This window comes from Brachycentrus maculatus, unplaced genomic scaffold (assembly GCF_059751285.1).
Source record: "Brachycentrus maculatus isolate JH-2025_06_01 unplaced genomic scaffold, ASM5975128v1 h1tg000065l, whole genome shotgun sequence".
Taxonomy (NCBI): domain Eukaryota; kingdom Metazoa; phylum Arthropoda; class Insecta; order Trichoptera; family Brachycentridae; genus Brachycentrus; species Brachycentrus maculatus.
The window spans coordinates 937,046-953,902 of NW_028280819.1; the positions used below are offsets into that span (position 1 = coordinate 937,046).

A 16,857-nucleotide genomic window follows, 5' to 3' on the forward strand; every position below is an offset into this window, starting at 1 on the left:
AATTGTTTCTTTTCAAAACCATATAATTATTTCGAATAAAAACTTATTTTTTAATGCGAAAACGGTATTTTAAGAAAAAAAAACTATTCCGCAACATGTTACCTGGATTTAGAGAAAATTATGTTGCGACTTATCGAATGATGGGACTTTAAACCCTCTAGTGTAAAGTAAAAAAAACACAATTAAAAATGTATTAAAAAATAAATTAAAAAAAAGCGATATGTGAACGACGATGTTTCAAATAGTAATTAATTATAAGCTCTCCCACGGAAGGAAAAAGGCACGGAAGCTGTTCTTTTTTAAATAGCTGTTTTTTGTTGTTGATTTATAATAAACGACAGTTTTAATAAATCAAGTCTACGACACTGCCAAAAATTGTAAACAGTTATTTAAAAAAAAAAACATTTGTCTCGTTCAGATATATAGCGGCCTTGGTTATGTTACAGTGAATCAAGGATGGCCTTAAGATATATCATCTAAATAAATAAAAAACCTTGGTTTGTTCAAAATCTTAAATCTTCTAAAGTTATCAACCGATTGGTTTGGAACCAGGTTGCATTCGAGCACAAGCGTGGTTTTATATATACAACGCAGGTATTTTTACTTATGCCACGTAAAAAAAATCAGGTTTTTCTTCTTCAACGCAATGGCAGGACTATCAGGACAGGTTAAATGTGACCGCAGTACACGGTATATTAAACATTGCTCATGCTGGATAGCGTGTTTCTTGACATATGTATATTGTATACCCACAAGCTTTGTAAAACTAAACATATTAGAAATGTGTGCTATCTTTTTTTTTCATTTCCGTTTAACCATACTGAGACACAGCAACGCGTAACCAGCTGAATAATAAAATTTAAAATATTTCTTGGTTAATAATAATATCATGTGCGACGTTATATTTATGATAAATTCAAATTAATGTGATCAATGGTACGCTTCAAATGCCAACGAAGAATAACAAAAGATTGAGAATTCATTGTAACCTAACGTGCTAACTTTTCGTGAATGACTAAAATAGTTATCTCTCTTGCTCTTAGCGCGCAAACGGCGCCTAAAGAACTGAATTGGATTGATGGGGTGTCTTTGATTACGGGAAAGTGACGATTTCTGTTTTGCGTTTCAAGTGCCAGTCTAGAGAAATATAAAATCGATGGAGTGAAACTAAGTTAAATTTTATGTTGATCCGGCCGGGAATTGAGCTCGGAATATCAAGCAAAGCAATCAAACGTGCTAACCACCATATAATTTCGTTTGACCCTTATCAACACCCAATGGTACAGATGGCATCTCATTGGACGGGTGCGGTGTTAACTTTAAAGTTTATTAAGCAACGGCAAGGTGATCAGTTCTCCGTTGGCAATAAAGATGACGCAAGTGAAGGAACTCAGGATGAAGGATACCACTGCTATATGCAGAAAGAAAATAGAGAAAAAGAGAAAAAAAATAGAGCCAGGTTACTCGAGGTTACATACCCGCACTCGTACTATATTATGTAAGCTATTATGCACGAATATCACGAGAAAATATATCCGTTATGAAAACCAAATAATTTATAAATAATGTATAAATTTCAAACCACGACAATGTCACTTAAAAACAAAATACAAGAGTAGCACTTATTCACATCACTGACACTACTTCTGATCAGACAGCTATCAGCACCCAATGGTGCTTAGGGCACTGTATCAGATAACCACAACGTTATCTCTATCGTCAATCAAATGAAGGGAATATGGTATAACCAGTCCAGGATTATATCAGAGAAAAAAACTTCTACACTTTTATACTGACACTTCCACGATGCTTAATATAATGCAAAAATACTTTCGAAAATAAATAAAGCGAAAACAATTAATTTTACGAAAAACTATTTTTTTTTTTAAATTTTGATTTTAGGTGGCTCACTCGCGACGCGTCCGTGTCAGACCAGAGTCGACCGGCATCTGAGCGGGCTAGCGAGACGTCTCTCCGCGGAGGAGGCTGCGCAGTGTGCGCATGCGCCGCTCGATACCTCCGTGGCGCGCCGCGGGCGCCGCCCCGCGGAGCTTTCCCGAAGCAGGGGGAAAACAGACATGCCTCGCGCTTCCTGCGCCCCTGGGACAAGCGCAACGCTTGCAGATAAATTTATTCTAACATTGTTCACAACATCTTGAGTGTGTTCAAATGCTTGTCCACAAATCTGTGTATTTTTACATTTTTGACATCTTAACAAGGGTCTTTGCTAAATTTTCTGTTGTTCAATCGGCTACAAGAATTGTTATGGGTAAGGTGATCTGATCTTGCCAGCTCGTAACTAGCGCACTTTATTTGCCGAGCGTGTCTTTGCTGTTGCGGGATGATGGCATGGAATACTCTTCCACCGGTAGTTAGAAACGGTGAGAGTGAGATCATTTTGACAAAAAAAAATAAAAATGTATTTCACGACATTTTTGGGTGTCATTTTTTGGTTGCACTTTTTCACTGATTAAAATTGCTCGAGAGCAATGTTTCACATATAAAACTGACCCTTGAAATAAGTAAAAAAGTGTTTTTAAATAAACCACGCCCCTAACTGTCGTAGGCCGGGATAGCAGGTAATAAGTAGTAGGTAAAATCCATCAAAATACGATACAATCCGAAAAGATTGCAAGAATTCATATTGAAAGACATAAACCAACTGTGTAGGGGGTGCCTAATACATTTGGCCACCACTGTATATGTAATATTGATGGGACGTTTTTTACCATTTGACCAGAGTTTTTAGTAAGTTATATCCAACGTTCGTTATATCGAGGTTTTACTGTATTATTTTATCGGTGGATATCGCTGCGACAAAAGGCGGGTAAAAACTGGAGAATGCCGATTCCGTTGCTTCGGATTTTATTGTTGTTTCAGTAACGAATAACAATCGGCTTTGTTTTGTAAGTACCTGAACCGAGGAATGCTGTGACGCTAACTCGCTTTACTATTGCCAACTCAAGAAATGAAACTAAGGTTCATGAAACTTGTAAATTAAAACCTTAATTTTCTTCTTCATCTTCTGCTTGGTGTAGGCCTTGTGGCCTGTTTCAAAGAGGGATTAGCCTCCTCCGATGTCGATTCCCGGCTGTTAATCCATCTCTTTGGTGGTATACCTTGGGGTTGGCAGTGCAGTGCAATGTGGGGGAGTCTGGATGGTTCCATTCTCCTCACATGCGCATACCATTGTCTCCTTCGTTGCCTTCCCCACCTAACGACATCTTCGATCTCGCATATTTCCCTTTTCCCAGGGAGGGGGTAAAATTATTTTAAGTGATTTTTTCACTGTAATATTTATTCAATATTACCCTTGACTGTTAGATACCTGAAACGGAGGGCTGATCACCTTTCCTTCATGTGTTAACGATCAAGATAACACTGCGTTTATATGATGCACTATTGGGATATCGATAAGGGTTTGAAGAAGAAGTTAGATACTTGTATTATTATTCGGCATTAACTTTGTGGAAAAAGTGACGATTTAAATACAAAAATAAAACAGTAGTATAAGATAACTGTTTGTTTGTATAAATATAAACGCGGCTAGTTTTGAGAACTACCGATGTTTGGTGAAAAGACAATTTATAATAATGTTTATTTTATTAATTTTTACATTAATATACACACAAAATTTGGTCTTATTTAAACAAGTGATTTATTTTTATATTAAGCGTACTTGCACTCCCCATAAATGTGTTTAATGTGCCAAGAGTCTACACAACAAAGTCATGTTTGACAAGATATATGGATGTGAAGGAAGCTATGAGTGTATGTAAGGACAAGCGAGTGTGGCGTTCCATCCTATCCCCCTACTTCTGCAGAGAAACGGTGTGACGCAAGTAGTAGCAGTAGCAGTAATAGTACATCCCATATCCATTTATCATCCTCTGTAAGGGACTTGTCATTCACACAGTGGCAATCTGTCTCGTTCACGACTACAGACTTACAGGGGAATTCAAAATACCATACCAGACATTCCTCACGAAATGCATACAGCTGTGTCGGCAAATTAGCTATTTTATTTCAAGTAAATCATCCCGGCTATTCTCGGGTTACAAAACACTTGGGGTGGGAAGACTAATACGGTTTTATTTTAGAATCACCCCCACTTGGCACTTCAGCAACGAAATGGGGTAATTTGGGCGCGCTTAAAGATGTAGGTTTATATGGTGTGTAGAGTCCGCCACCGTAGTGCAATGGTTAGCGCGTTTGGATACCGTGCTGGAGGCACCGGGTTCGAATCCCAGGGTAGGTCAATATAAATACTATTGGCTTTTCACTATAATATTTATTCTATTTTTTTAATAATATTACCCTGGACTGGTTCGTGAATCGCAGGATAACACTGCATCTATATGATGCAGTGCCCTATGCACCATTGAGTGCGGGTAAGGGTGAGAAAGCTATATAGTTCATGAATTTCTAGCTGAAGGCACTAATGTCAACTAAAATTTCACAATTAATTACAACTAACATATAAAAGGAATCCAACAACAGTGCATACACCACATACATTTTTAAAAAGTCTAATGGAATATGGATGTTCAATAATGGGCTGAATGGTGAAAGTTACACAAGTGCATAAAGTGATCATTTGAGGCAGCCAAATGCCAGGTCGTAAGCCCTGGGATGCTCATGCTTCCATCTTCTTTCGTGTGATCACAATAGATACTTCGTCTCAAGATGAGACGCCTATGATGTATTCGAAATCTCGTTGTGTTTAAGGCGCAGTATTCAATAAATCCCAACTTAATTTTATTCACACCCAGGTAACATTTGACATACTTGAGTTTGTTTCTTAAAACATTGTTTTCATATTACAAAAAAAAATTTTCTTCGAAAATAATGGTTTCGAAAAGAAAAGAGTTACTGGGAGGTAAGGAGTTATTTTTTTTAAATGTACATATATTCTAAAAAAAAAAACAAAACAACAAAAATCCAATAAGTATGTATTATTTAAAGAAAATGGGCGTGCCCTAACGTCCAGGTCCCTGCGTTGCCGAACGCAAATTGAATACTATTATTGCGAGTAAGACCAGAACGAAGGTGGCTGCCTTCACGTTAGGTTTTCTTTCATAAATGAGAAAATGCTCATTTATAATGAATGAATGAATGTAAGTCACAGGGGGCGAGGATCGGCGTAATACCCTATTTTAGTTTTTTTATAAAGAGAAATAATAGTGTTTTTATTATTTACACAAATATTTTAATTTCATACTATTTCTGTGAGCCTAAGCGGCTCATTATTAGAACTAGGTATCAAATTGTGGTAGAGTGGGTTCGAACCGAGAAACTCTGACTTAATAGTCTGCGACACTCACCACGGGACCACAACCCGACATCAAAGACTTGTAAAGATTTTTAATTAATGTTTTACTTAGTAAATACCACCATTTCTTAAAATCTATTCTGACACGTGTTTCGATGCATTCCGCATCATTTTCAAACACCGTATGAGAAGCTAATTCTAAATTTTAGAGTTGGGTCCTTGGGACGTTGAAGGTTGAAGAAAGGGCAGTAGCTGTATCTTATTTTTATTTATTTATTTAATTTTTATTCTTTATTTTTATTCCTTGTCAGAGGGAACATAGACAAAAGGGGGGAGGCTTTAGTCATTGTCATATTGTTAATTATGGGTTTATTGTTATTTATATTTTAAGACTTGTAAAGACTTTTCGTAGCAAGGTCAAATTTGAATAATTGTAAATACGCGCAGTAGTAAATTGACATAGCATACGTCCAACCGCGTAGCAGCTTCTGATCGATACGATAACAGCGTGCGGCCGCACGTGCAGCGGTAGGGTTTAATCAGATTATGCAAAATTTATATAACTGCACATGAAAACGTGATACGAGCGGAGTATTGTGAATACTTACAATATCATTATGACGTCTTACTGACACGTTGTTATCTATCAAAATATATGTAGGGCAAATATGAACGCAGTACAACGAAGCATTAATTCAGAGATCGGTTGGTAGGGAGGACATTTTAATATTTATTTTTTATTAATTCTTACTAGCTATACCCGGCCATGCGTTGCTTTGGCTTAGCCTGGTTAAACGGAAAAAATGCGAAAGCACACGTTTTTATGTTTTTTAAAATTTATTCTTCAAATTTTTTATCTTTTTAATTTTCTAATTTTTACGTGTGTTGGATTTCACAATGCCTGCCGAGGGAATACAATATTTCGGTGACTGTCAAGAAGCACGCTGACCGTCATGATCAATGTTTTATATTGCGTGTGTTGGCATAACGACCAAAAGATGGCGCTGCCATTACGTTAAAAAAACTGTTTCAAACAACAACAAAAAAAACTTTTTTACTTGTGACATGAAAACACGCCCGTATTTGAATGCAACATTGTGTCAAAATTTCTTTTAAAACGTTAGGAGATTTAATACTCAACAGATGGAGCTGCCATTGCGGTAGAAATATCATGTTTTTACCAATCACAGGTATGTTTATAGAAACGCGCGTATTTGGGTGCAACGTTTTGTCAAAATTTGGAAACAAACGACAAAAAATTCAGTAGATTTAAGATTTGGAACAAACGAACATTTACATATTTATTTACATAGATAGACTAGACCGTTGTTTATACGGAAATTCGTGCTCCATTGTTTCGGCAAAATCACCATAGTTTAGGTTTGCGAATGAAGTTCGAAAGCCGAAACCAATTCTGAGTATTGCGAGCGCTGAGCGTGAAGAGCCAAAATACATACATAAGTATATTGAATAACTCATTTCTCAGATTCGATTAGAATGCAGTTACCGCCTTCCGTGGATCGCACAGCGTCATAGCATTACAATAAATGTAATACATAATCCGATGAGAAACTGTGTGATATAAACTGAGGTTGGATCGATTCGACTTCTAAATGAAGGACATGTTATTTTCGGTTCAAGATTAGATTACGTAAACAGACTGGGTAGCGCTTCGCTTTGCATATTACTTAGGGGTGTAATTCTATTTACGTTTTTGTTATGCAACCGAACTAACTATGTTATCACATAATGACTCTAGTATTATATTTTTTGTATGCTTTCTTTTAAATTTTCTGCCATTTTCTTTTGTGTATTTAAAAAATATATATTTATTTTTTATTTACGGCATTACTGCCTTTTACAAAAAATAACATAGAAATTAGAAATTAAGATAAACATACATAGAAAATAATAATAATAAATGATATTTAATAAAAATTAAAAAAGAAAAAATAAGTACAAGTAACAAAAAAATACAAAAATTGGTGAAAAAAATTTAAAAAAATTGCTACAAATTAAGGAAGCTAATAATCACCATAAAAATCCAACATAAAGATCCAAAAGTGCTCTATAAATTTTGACTTAAATATTAATGTATGTTCATTGTAATTGGCTTTTCTGTCTTATACATAAGTATAAATTTATAATAAAAAAGAATTGAAATAAATAAAAATAAATCTTTCTGTAGTATCCATGATTTTTTTGGTCTTCCTCTAGATGCCTTTCGAGGAAGATCCATGGCGATTGGCCGGTTCACAACATGATCAGGTTATTTGCATCCTATGTGCCCATAGCATCTCATCTCGATTTGTAATAAGGTATAAGATGAAATAAATAACCCTTACCAGTTTAATGGAACGTAAAAGGCGTACATTTTCAATTACGTTGGATCTAGCCGCACTTCAATAAAATTTACCAGAACCCATATCGCTCACTCCTTTCAACAACGTCATATATCAAAAATCGACAATTTTCAGTTGTGCATGTTTTTGGAATACCCATAAAATGTACTTTATCCCAGCAAAAGCGGAATATTTTTTTTTGACATCTCATCAAAGATAAGGAAGAATATGGAAGTCTGGGCATTTACGGGGCTGACGACCGTTATAAATATATAAGAAAAATTATCAACAGGGAAAATATAAATTGATTGATTTATTCAGGGCTATGGTAAATTACAAAAATAAAATCATACTTTTCAAAGATATTAATAAATATTAAATTCTGATATATGTACATGATATCCCCGGTTCGATTCTCGATGGAGTAAAATAAATAATGGTCAATTTTGAATTCAAGACAGTTAAAACCAATTTCTTTAAAATCTTTATTTAGACCACTTTTTTGTTTCGGTTGTTTTAAATTTTTTTGTATATTTTTTTGTCATCAAAGTCCAAAATTAGAGGTGTGAAATTTTAAAAAATGGTACAAAAAACACTTTACATTACTAACATTACTAATATCAATCAAAAAACACTTATTGAAATATTTTATGCATTTACCATTATGTCAAAAAATGATATGAAATTAACTCCTGTAATTATATATAAAATGTTCTGTATATTTACCTATTTTGTATTTCAAAAATGTATTTTTGTAAAAAAAAAATTGGAGATAATCCAGATTTTGTGAACAAGTATTTGGACACACTCAAAATGTTGCATATTTTTTAACTTAATAATTACCCGCTACAGCGCAGAAAGTGTTGTTTTTGCATTTTGAAGAAAGGGTATTATTAAATTATTTTTTTAAATGTACTAAATATTTTTCAAATGGAGAAAAAACATTCAGGTTTTACCTAAAAAGATCTGTTGCACAGTAAAAAGTTCAATAAGTGGCTTGATATTTATTTTTAATACATTTGATTATATTTTTAAACTTTAAAAACGATCTCCTGAAAAATCAAGTTTTTTGATATATGACGTTGTTGAAAGGAGTGAGCAATATAGGAACGAGGGTCAAATGTTCGTTTGTATTTACTGCCGATTGCTGTTGTTTACTGAAGACCTATACACGGTCGTCGTAAAACTTTCAGTTATAATTCAAGTAACCGCGGCTCTGCTTCCCATCAACGGGTGAACTCAGCGTCAACATGACGACGCTCTCCAAGGCGCGACAACTCGATAAAAAAAAAAACAAATTACATTTTTAATTTACGTGTTACTTGGTAAATACCACTATTCCTTAAAATCTGTTCGATGCATAGAACGTGTTAAAAAAGTATATGTACTTATCGCTCACTCCTTTCAAGAACGTCATAAATCAAACTTGAATCAAACTTGATATTTCAGGAGAACGTTTTTAAAGTTTAAAAATATAATACAATGTATTGAAAATAAATATCAAGCCACTTACTGAACTTTTTCTGTGCAACAGATCTTTTTAGGTAAAACCTGAAGGTTTTTTCTCCATTTGAAAAATATTTAGTATATTTAAAAAAATAATTAAACAATACCTTTTGTTCAAAATGCAAAAATAACACTTTCTGACCTGTAGCGGGCAAATATTAAGTTAAAAATATGCCTCTTTTGCTGGGATATAGTACATTTTTTGGGCATTCCGAAAACATGCACAACTGAAAATTGACGATTTTTGATTTATGACGTTCTTGAAAGGAGTGAGCGTTATGTGCAATTCCGTAGATGTCCGATATTAAGATGGGAGAATATTGAGAAGAAAAAAAAGTGAAATTGTGAACGAAAATCTGTAATTTTTATTTAGGTATTATTTGGTAAATACCACTATTTCATCAAATCGATCATTTTCAAACACCGTATGCGAAGCTAAGTAAATTTGAGCGTTGTGTCCTTAGGACGTTGAAGGATTAAGAGGGGTTAGGAGTTGTTTCTTATTTTTATTTATTTTTTATTTTTTATCAGTGGGAACATAGACAATAAGGGGAAGGCTTTAGTCATTGTCATATTGTTAATTATGGGTGTATTTATAGTATTTATATCATAATGAATTTCTATTGTTTCAAAATTTTGCAGTTTATGACTGTTCACAAAGACAAAAAAAAAGAATTTAAAAAATATAGATCAATATTTGTATTTGTATTATTTACAAATATACTTTATTTTCATACTATTTATATGAGCCTTAGCGGCTCATGTTAGAAATAGGCATCATCAGATTGTGGTTGAGTGGGTTCGAGCCCAGAAACTCCGAGTCGAGAGTCCGCGACACTAACCACGAGATTATAACCCGACACTTCCACATCCTTCTTCATTTATGTTGAAATGTCAAAAAAATATTAAAAAATAACTTCTAGGTGGAGAAACCCAGACTTGTGAACAGGTATTTGGACGCACTCAAAATGTTGTGCAAAGAAATTACGCGATGACAGGCGACTGGCGAGATGGCGACAATCGACAATGGGCGGAAGTGGCAGTCGCTACACCACGAACTTCGTTCGGAAGCAACAGCAAAAACTACCAGACACGGTGACAATGACCGCAGTCAATTTTGCGGAAACGCGTCGACTTATCGAACAAAGCCGAGAGAAATTACACAATAAACTGTAAATGACTTACTAATTTCTCAATTTCGTATTTATACATTGAGTCACGCCAATTTTCTCGCTTCTAACTTCTACAGCAGGTGTATTTAAGATAATGATTATGTTTTTAGCGCTAGTTTTGCGGTTAGATTTTCCTATAATTTACTCAAATACAGAAAACCCTCCTATAACGTTGAGATAATTACCACGTTATCGGAGGGTACGTAATAGAAGGTTAATGTTTTAAAATTGTATTTTAATTTAATAATGACTAATTTCAGCCATTTCCACTATTTGAAATATAAAAATACAATTTAAAACATTAAGCCCTTATAACGCTCCCTCCGATAACGCGTTACCTATATCAATGTTATAGGGGGTTTTACTGTACATACTTTTATTTAATTACTACCCCAATATGGAAGAGGTCCAGGACCATTGTATGTATACAATTTTCGTATGGAGATAATTGAGATTTTTAATGTAGATCTTGTATCTTTTTAGGACTCTATACAGTTATGCTGTATCCTACTCGACTCGAGTTGTGTAGATTATTACAAAGCGTACGTTGTAACTGTCGATCAATTTCTGTTGTAGTGATTGTCCCGATGAAGAGACTGGTACGTCTTGAATCCGGTACACAAAAATCTCGGTGAGTGGTTATATACTAATATTACTAACATTTTTATTAAAAAAATATAAAAGGACAATCAAATGCTGTTGTAGTGATTGTCCTGACGAAAAAACGAGTACGTATCGAAACCGGTTGACGAAAAATCTCGATGAATGGTTATATCACAATTTTTTTTGTAAAAAAAAAAATTAAAGGACAATAAAATGCTGTTGCAATGATTGTCCTGACGAAGAGACAGGTACGTCTCGAAAACGATAGGCAAAAATCTCGGTGAGTGTTTATATACTATAATATTATTAACATTTTTGTTAAAAAATATAAAAGTACCTATGATATTCTTATTTTCTATCGGGCGTATAATAGCTGAGGATTACAGTTTCACGTACTCGTACGTACGTGAAGTTATGTTAGACGTGACTCTTACCTTGGTTGCCCCGGGCGGTGATGCGGCGCGGTGCGAGACAGAATTGCCATCTGAAGCGGGAGCGGGCAATTCCGAATTCGCGCTGTCGGTTATAACGCCTGCAGGAACAATAAATCGGATTAACCTTACATACATCGCCATCGTCTTCCACCTCAAAGAAACAAGTGCCGGATTTACGTGCAAGCTGAATAGGCCGCAAAATTGGTAGCTACAAAAATACAGTAAACCCCACTACATAATAAAACCTTGACGTGGTGAAACCACGTTTATCCTTTCAGGCTGGCTAAAAAAATCAATCGTCAATCCATTTAATTAATAAGTCTTAGGTAAAAAATTTTTCTGTGCGCGCAAATATTTTTTATGGCTCCGACCTTTTATAATTTACCTGTCGTAAAATTAAAATGTGTTAAAAGGTTTGAATCATAAAAAAACTGTCGCCAACCCGCTGGCCTTTGTAAAGGGATTAAAGATATTTGCCGATGGTTCTTTATTATTATATAGCGCAAATAAAATTAAAAGTTTGCTAATTGAAATGTCTAGACGTTGAAAATTTTGGGGGTGGATACGTGCGCACCGTCAGCCAATGAAAAATGGTTTCGAGGGCGTGATCTTCAAGGAGAGAAACCGAATATAACGGGAAGAAATCAGTGGGATCGAGGACTTGGAAGCCGGGACTTGGAAGCCGGGACTTGGAAGCCAGCAGTTGGTCGGAAAAGAGTTGGTCGGAATAGTGACTTGGAAGCCAACAATTGGAAGGATCAATTGGAAGGGATCCATCGGATCAGAGAAGACCGACCAGTCGGACTGGTCGGAATAGTCAATTGGAAGAAGCATTCGGGAAATAAGAGGAAATCAGTTGGAAGGGGCATTCGGGAAATCAGTGGGATCAAGGAGTTGGAAGCAGTCGGGAGAGATCAGGGGGACCGAGCAGTCGGGAGAAATCAGTTAGAAGGAGCATACCTACACCAGGTTTTAAGACTTAAGTGAGGAGAAGAGCGGGAGCTCTACGCAGGGAGAAAGAAGATAGAAATAAAAGGGAGTTACTCATCCGGAGTATCCCACGCAGAAAACGCTGCGAGAAAAGCAGACCCACGCCGGGTCATAAGCCTCAAATTAAGAGCTGAAGCTCTACTAGGAGAAGAAGAAGATAAGAAGCAAGAATCATCGCACGGCGGCCCGTCATAAGAAGAACCTCATCCCAGCATCCAACGGCGCAGCTTTTTCACAAAGGATCACGGCCACCCCAGCATCACGGCGCATCTTTTTCACCAAAGGTTAGAATAAGTTTAATTTAAGATAGGATTAATTAATTTTAAGCTAATTTAAGATAGCAATTTAAGATTAGTTTAAGTTAAAGTCGCTTTCGTATAATATTTATATTTTTAATTAAATCAATTTAAGTAATTTTTTGTGCAGAATTTTCTTTCATCTCCCTACCCCTCCTTCTAATATTCCCAAGGTATATCAGCTTGATAAGGTGGGCGACGTCAACCTTATCCGCACCAAATGGTGCATAGGGCACTGCTTCATATAAACGTAGTGTTATCTTGATCGTTTACACATGAAGGAACCCCACTACAACTTTGATATAAGTCCCGCGCTATCGGAGAAAACGTTATAGGGGGTATATGATTTTAAATTGTGTTTTAATTTAAAAATTACTAATTCCAGTGATTTCCGCTTGTTAAAATGTAAAAATTCAATTTTAAACATCTTCATTCTTCAAACCCTTATCCGCACCCAGTGGTGTATAGGGCACTGCATCATATTAACGCAGTGTTATCTTGATCGTTAATACATGAAGGAAAGATGATCAGCCCTCCGCTTCAGGTACCAGTCCATGGTAATATTGAATAAATATTACAGTGAAAAAATCACTTATATTTATTTTACCCCCCTTGGGAATCGAACCCGGGACCTCCAGAACGGTAGCCGAGCGTGCTGACCATTACACTACGGAGGCGGACAAAACATCAAGCCCCTATAATGTATCTTCCGATAACACGTTACCTATGTCAACGTTATAGGGAGGTTTACTGTATATTTTTCTCATTATTCATCTTTTTATCACAATTTTGTCGATTCGGTCTAAACAAAAGTAACCATTGTAAAGTAATATATGTAAATAAAATACCTTCAGATTTTATTAAATAGATATAGTACCGACTCTCAATATTGTGACAGTCGGTAAATCAGATCGCGCAAATCTACCACCAGACGTCGCGCATGCGTCGCACTTAAAAAAAACAAAAGACCTCAGATGAAAAAATATTGTATTGGTGAACTGTCATATTATACGTTATTTATAAAAGATTATTTTAGAATAAACTTTTATTGTCGTTTCTTTAATTACAAAGCAACACATTGTTTATTTTATTATTATACACCCACTAATTTACAAAGAAAAATATTACCACGTTATATATATAACATATCGCTCACTCCTTTCAACAACGTCATATATCAAAAATTGACAATTTTCAGTTTTGCATGTTTTCGGAATGCTTAGAAAATGTACTATATCCCAGCAAAAGCGGCATATTTTTAACTTAATATTTACCCACTACAGGGCAGAAAGTGTTGTTTTTGCATTTTGAAGAAAAGGTATTGTTTAATAATTTTTTTAAATATACTAAATAATTTTTAAATGGAGAAAAAAACCTTCAAGTTATACCTAAAAAGATCTGTTGCACAGTAAAAAGTCCAAGAAGTATCTTGATATTCATTTTTAAAACATTTCATTATATTCTTAAACTTTAAAAACGATATCCTGAAAAATTAAGTTTTTTGATATGTGACGTTGTTGAAAGGAGTGAGCGATATATCTACAGCTATATTGTCTTCTTTCCGTCTCCATCACAACTTATCGTCTTTGCAGACTGTTGGGGTAGCTCTCCTCGTCCTCAGGTTGTATCTGTTACCTTGGTTTTTTCCCTCATCCAAACATTTTTGTTTTGTTTTTTTCGAAAAATTAATATTTCTATTAGACTATTTGAATATCCACTGCTCTCCCTCACCTGTCTCGACCCAGACGCCGAGCTCCCTTCGCAGGGCGGCCGTCTGCTCGTTGAGTTGCAGCAGCTGGCCGAGCAGCTCCCTATAGCGCCCCAGCGGCAGCGCCGACATTGCCCAACCGCTGTAACAAAACACCGACAATTAATCACCTGGTAAGGAAACAGCATCGGGACCACCAGACGAAATGACAACAATAATAAAAATCGTTACGAATGCTACGCACTTCATGGACCGATATGGTCGGCAACGCATATCGCTCACTACTTTCAAGAACGTCATATGTCAAAAATCGTAAATTTTCAGTTGTGCACGTTTTCGGAATGCCCAGAAAATGTACTATATCCCAGCTAAAGCGACATATTTTTAACTTAATATTCACCCGATACAGGGTAGAGAGTGTTGTTTTTGCATTTTGAAGAAAAGGTATTGTTTTTTTTTAATAAACTAGTTTTTAATAAACTAGTTATTTTTCAAATAGAGAAAAAACCTTCAGGTTTTACCTAAAAAGATCCGTTGTACAGTAAAAAGTTCAATAAGTGGATTGATATTTATTTTTAATATATATTATTATATTTTTAAACTTTAAAAACGTTCTCCTGAAAAATCAAGTTTTTGATTTATGACGTTCTTGAAAGGAGTGAGCGATATGTGCTCCAAAGAGCAAGAACAGAGAGACGGTTGCTGACTTATCAGTCAAGGTACGGAAGATGTCGTATCTGGGGTATGTGTTGCGAGGAGAGAAGTACGAGCTATTGAACCTAATCACAAAAGGGAAAATGGAGGGTCGATGAGGTGTGGACAGAAGACAGATCTCCTGGCTATGGAACATATGAGATTGAACGGGGATCAGGACCGTCGACGCGCTGTTTAGAGCTGCCCAAGCTGCCCAATCGTCCGCCTCCGTAGTGTAATGGTCAGCACGCTCGGCTACCGTTCTGGAGGTCCCGGGTTCGATTCCCAAGGGGGGTAAAATAAATATAAGTGATTTTTTCACTGTAATATTTATTCAATATTACCCTGGACTGGTACCTGAAGCGGAATGCTGATCACCTTTCCTTCATGTGTAAACAATCAAGATAACACTGCGTTTACATGACGCAGTGCCCTATGCACCATTGGGTGCGGATAAGGGTTTTATTTATTTACTTACAAGCAAGGACAAGTATTCTTAAGTGATAGTGACCTGATATGACACTAACAGAAGATAAAATAATAAAAAAGAATAAGTAAAAAAAAATACAGTGTCAGCCCGCTAATCCAAACGCTCAAAGGGATGCTCAATTAAAAAGTTTGAGAACCTGTGCCTTGAACTTGACTATAGGCTGTAAACTTCTACAGTTAACCTGATGATGGAATGGTTATTTCAAAACCAGAAGTAATGCAGTAGTGTTTTTAAGTGGTATTACACAAATAGAACTATGAATGATTAGGATAGTGTTATACATATTTCCATTCCACAAAGTTAACAATGCTTTTAATATACAAAATAAATAATGATTGAATTCGTAAAACCAAATGGCAATTCAATAAATAAGTGGTAATATATTCCGAGGATGCCTATCCGCAGGAAATAAAATGCCATGCATTACAATAGTATGAAGGTGATTTGAAATTTGCATAAAGCCTGTAGGTATTCGAATAAAGCTATTGCTTGGAGCTTGAAAAAAATTATCATACTTTAAATGAAATTTTGGATACTGAAAAAAGGAACCACAGTCCTTTTAAAGTATGTATAAATTTGGACACTCAAAATAAGTTTTTTTAAATTTAGAAACGTTCCTACAAAGAAGGCATTCCTACTATTTAAACATATTGATATGCGAGTCAGTGCAAAACAAACGTGGACAAATTATTTGACGTTATTCACATGATTTTTTAAAATATATTTATATGTCTAATATTTTATTTTTAAAGTTGTGTTTAAAATTCTATTTTTTGCGGAGATTCACCAAGCCACCCACAATGTGGCTTGTCGTACGTTTTTTGTTATATTAATGTAATTTGTATAGGAATAGGAACATGCACAAGAAGATTTTTATACAATTTTTCATATACGAACTCTTCATGAGGATTTATTTACCCGGGTTTCCCCGAACCCAAAAATCCCGGGGTATTTAAAGATTTAACGGAACCGAAAACCCGGGCAATTTTTAATATAAACCCGGGGAATCAATTAGTCTTCTTTTAATCCTTATCTGCACTCGATGGTGCATAGGGCACTGCATCGTATTGACGCAGTGTTATCTCGATCGTTACTTACATGAAGGCAAGGTCACTCCTGCGCTTCAGGGACCAGTCCAGGGTAATATTAAATAAGTATTAGAGAGTAAAATCACCAATATATATTTTCAATCTCCCTAGGAATCGAAACTGGGACCTCCAGCACGATAGCTAAACACAATAACCATTACATAACGGAGGGCTAATACAGAAGAATACCAATTGCGTATGTTCTTAATTTCCGATCGATAATTTATCATTTCGTAATCTTAGCTGAAATTTTAAAAGAAAAT

At 35.5% G+C, this 16,857-nt stretch overlaps 1 protein-coding gene across 1 annotated transcript in view; it reads right to left on the reverse strand.

Moving 5' to 3' along the window:
* The window catches only part of LOC148311398 (uncharacterized), an 86,420-nt gene that overhangs the window by 58,741 nt on the left and 10,822 nt on the right, over positions 1 to 16,857 (reverse strand). The window contains exons 2-3 of the mRNA XM_088256669.1: positions 14,347 to 14,465; positions 11,330 to 11,427 (exon numbers count right to left, since the gene is read on the reverse strand). Coding sequence (XP_088112795.1) covers positions 11,330 to 11,427; positions 14,347 to 14,455 — 207 coding nt within the window. The 5' untranslated portion in view covers positions 14,456 to 14,465. The remainder of the gene's footprint in view (positions 1 to 11,329; positions 11,428 to 14,346; positions 14,466 to 16,857) is intronic.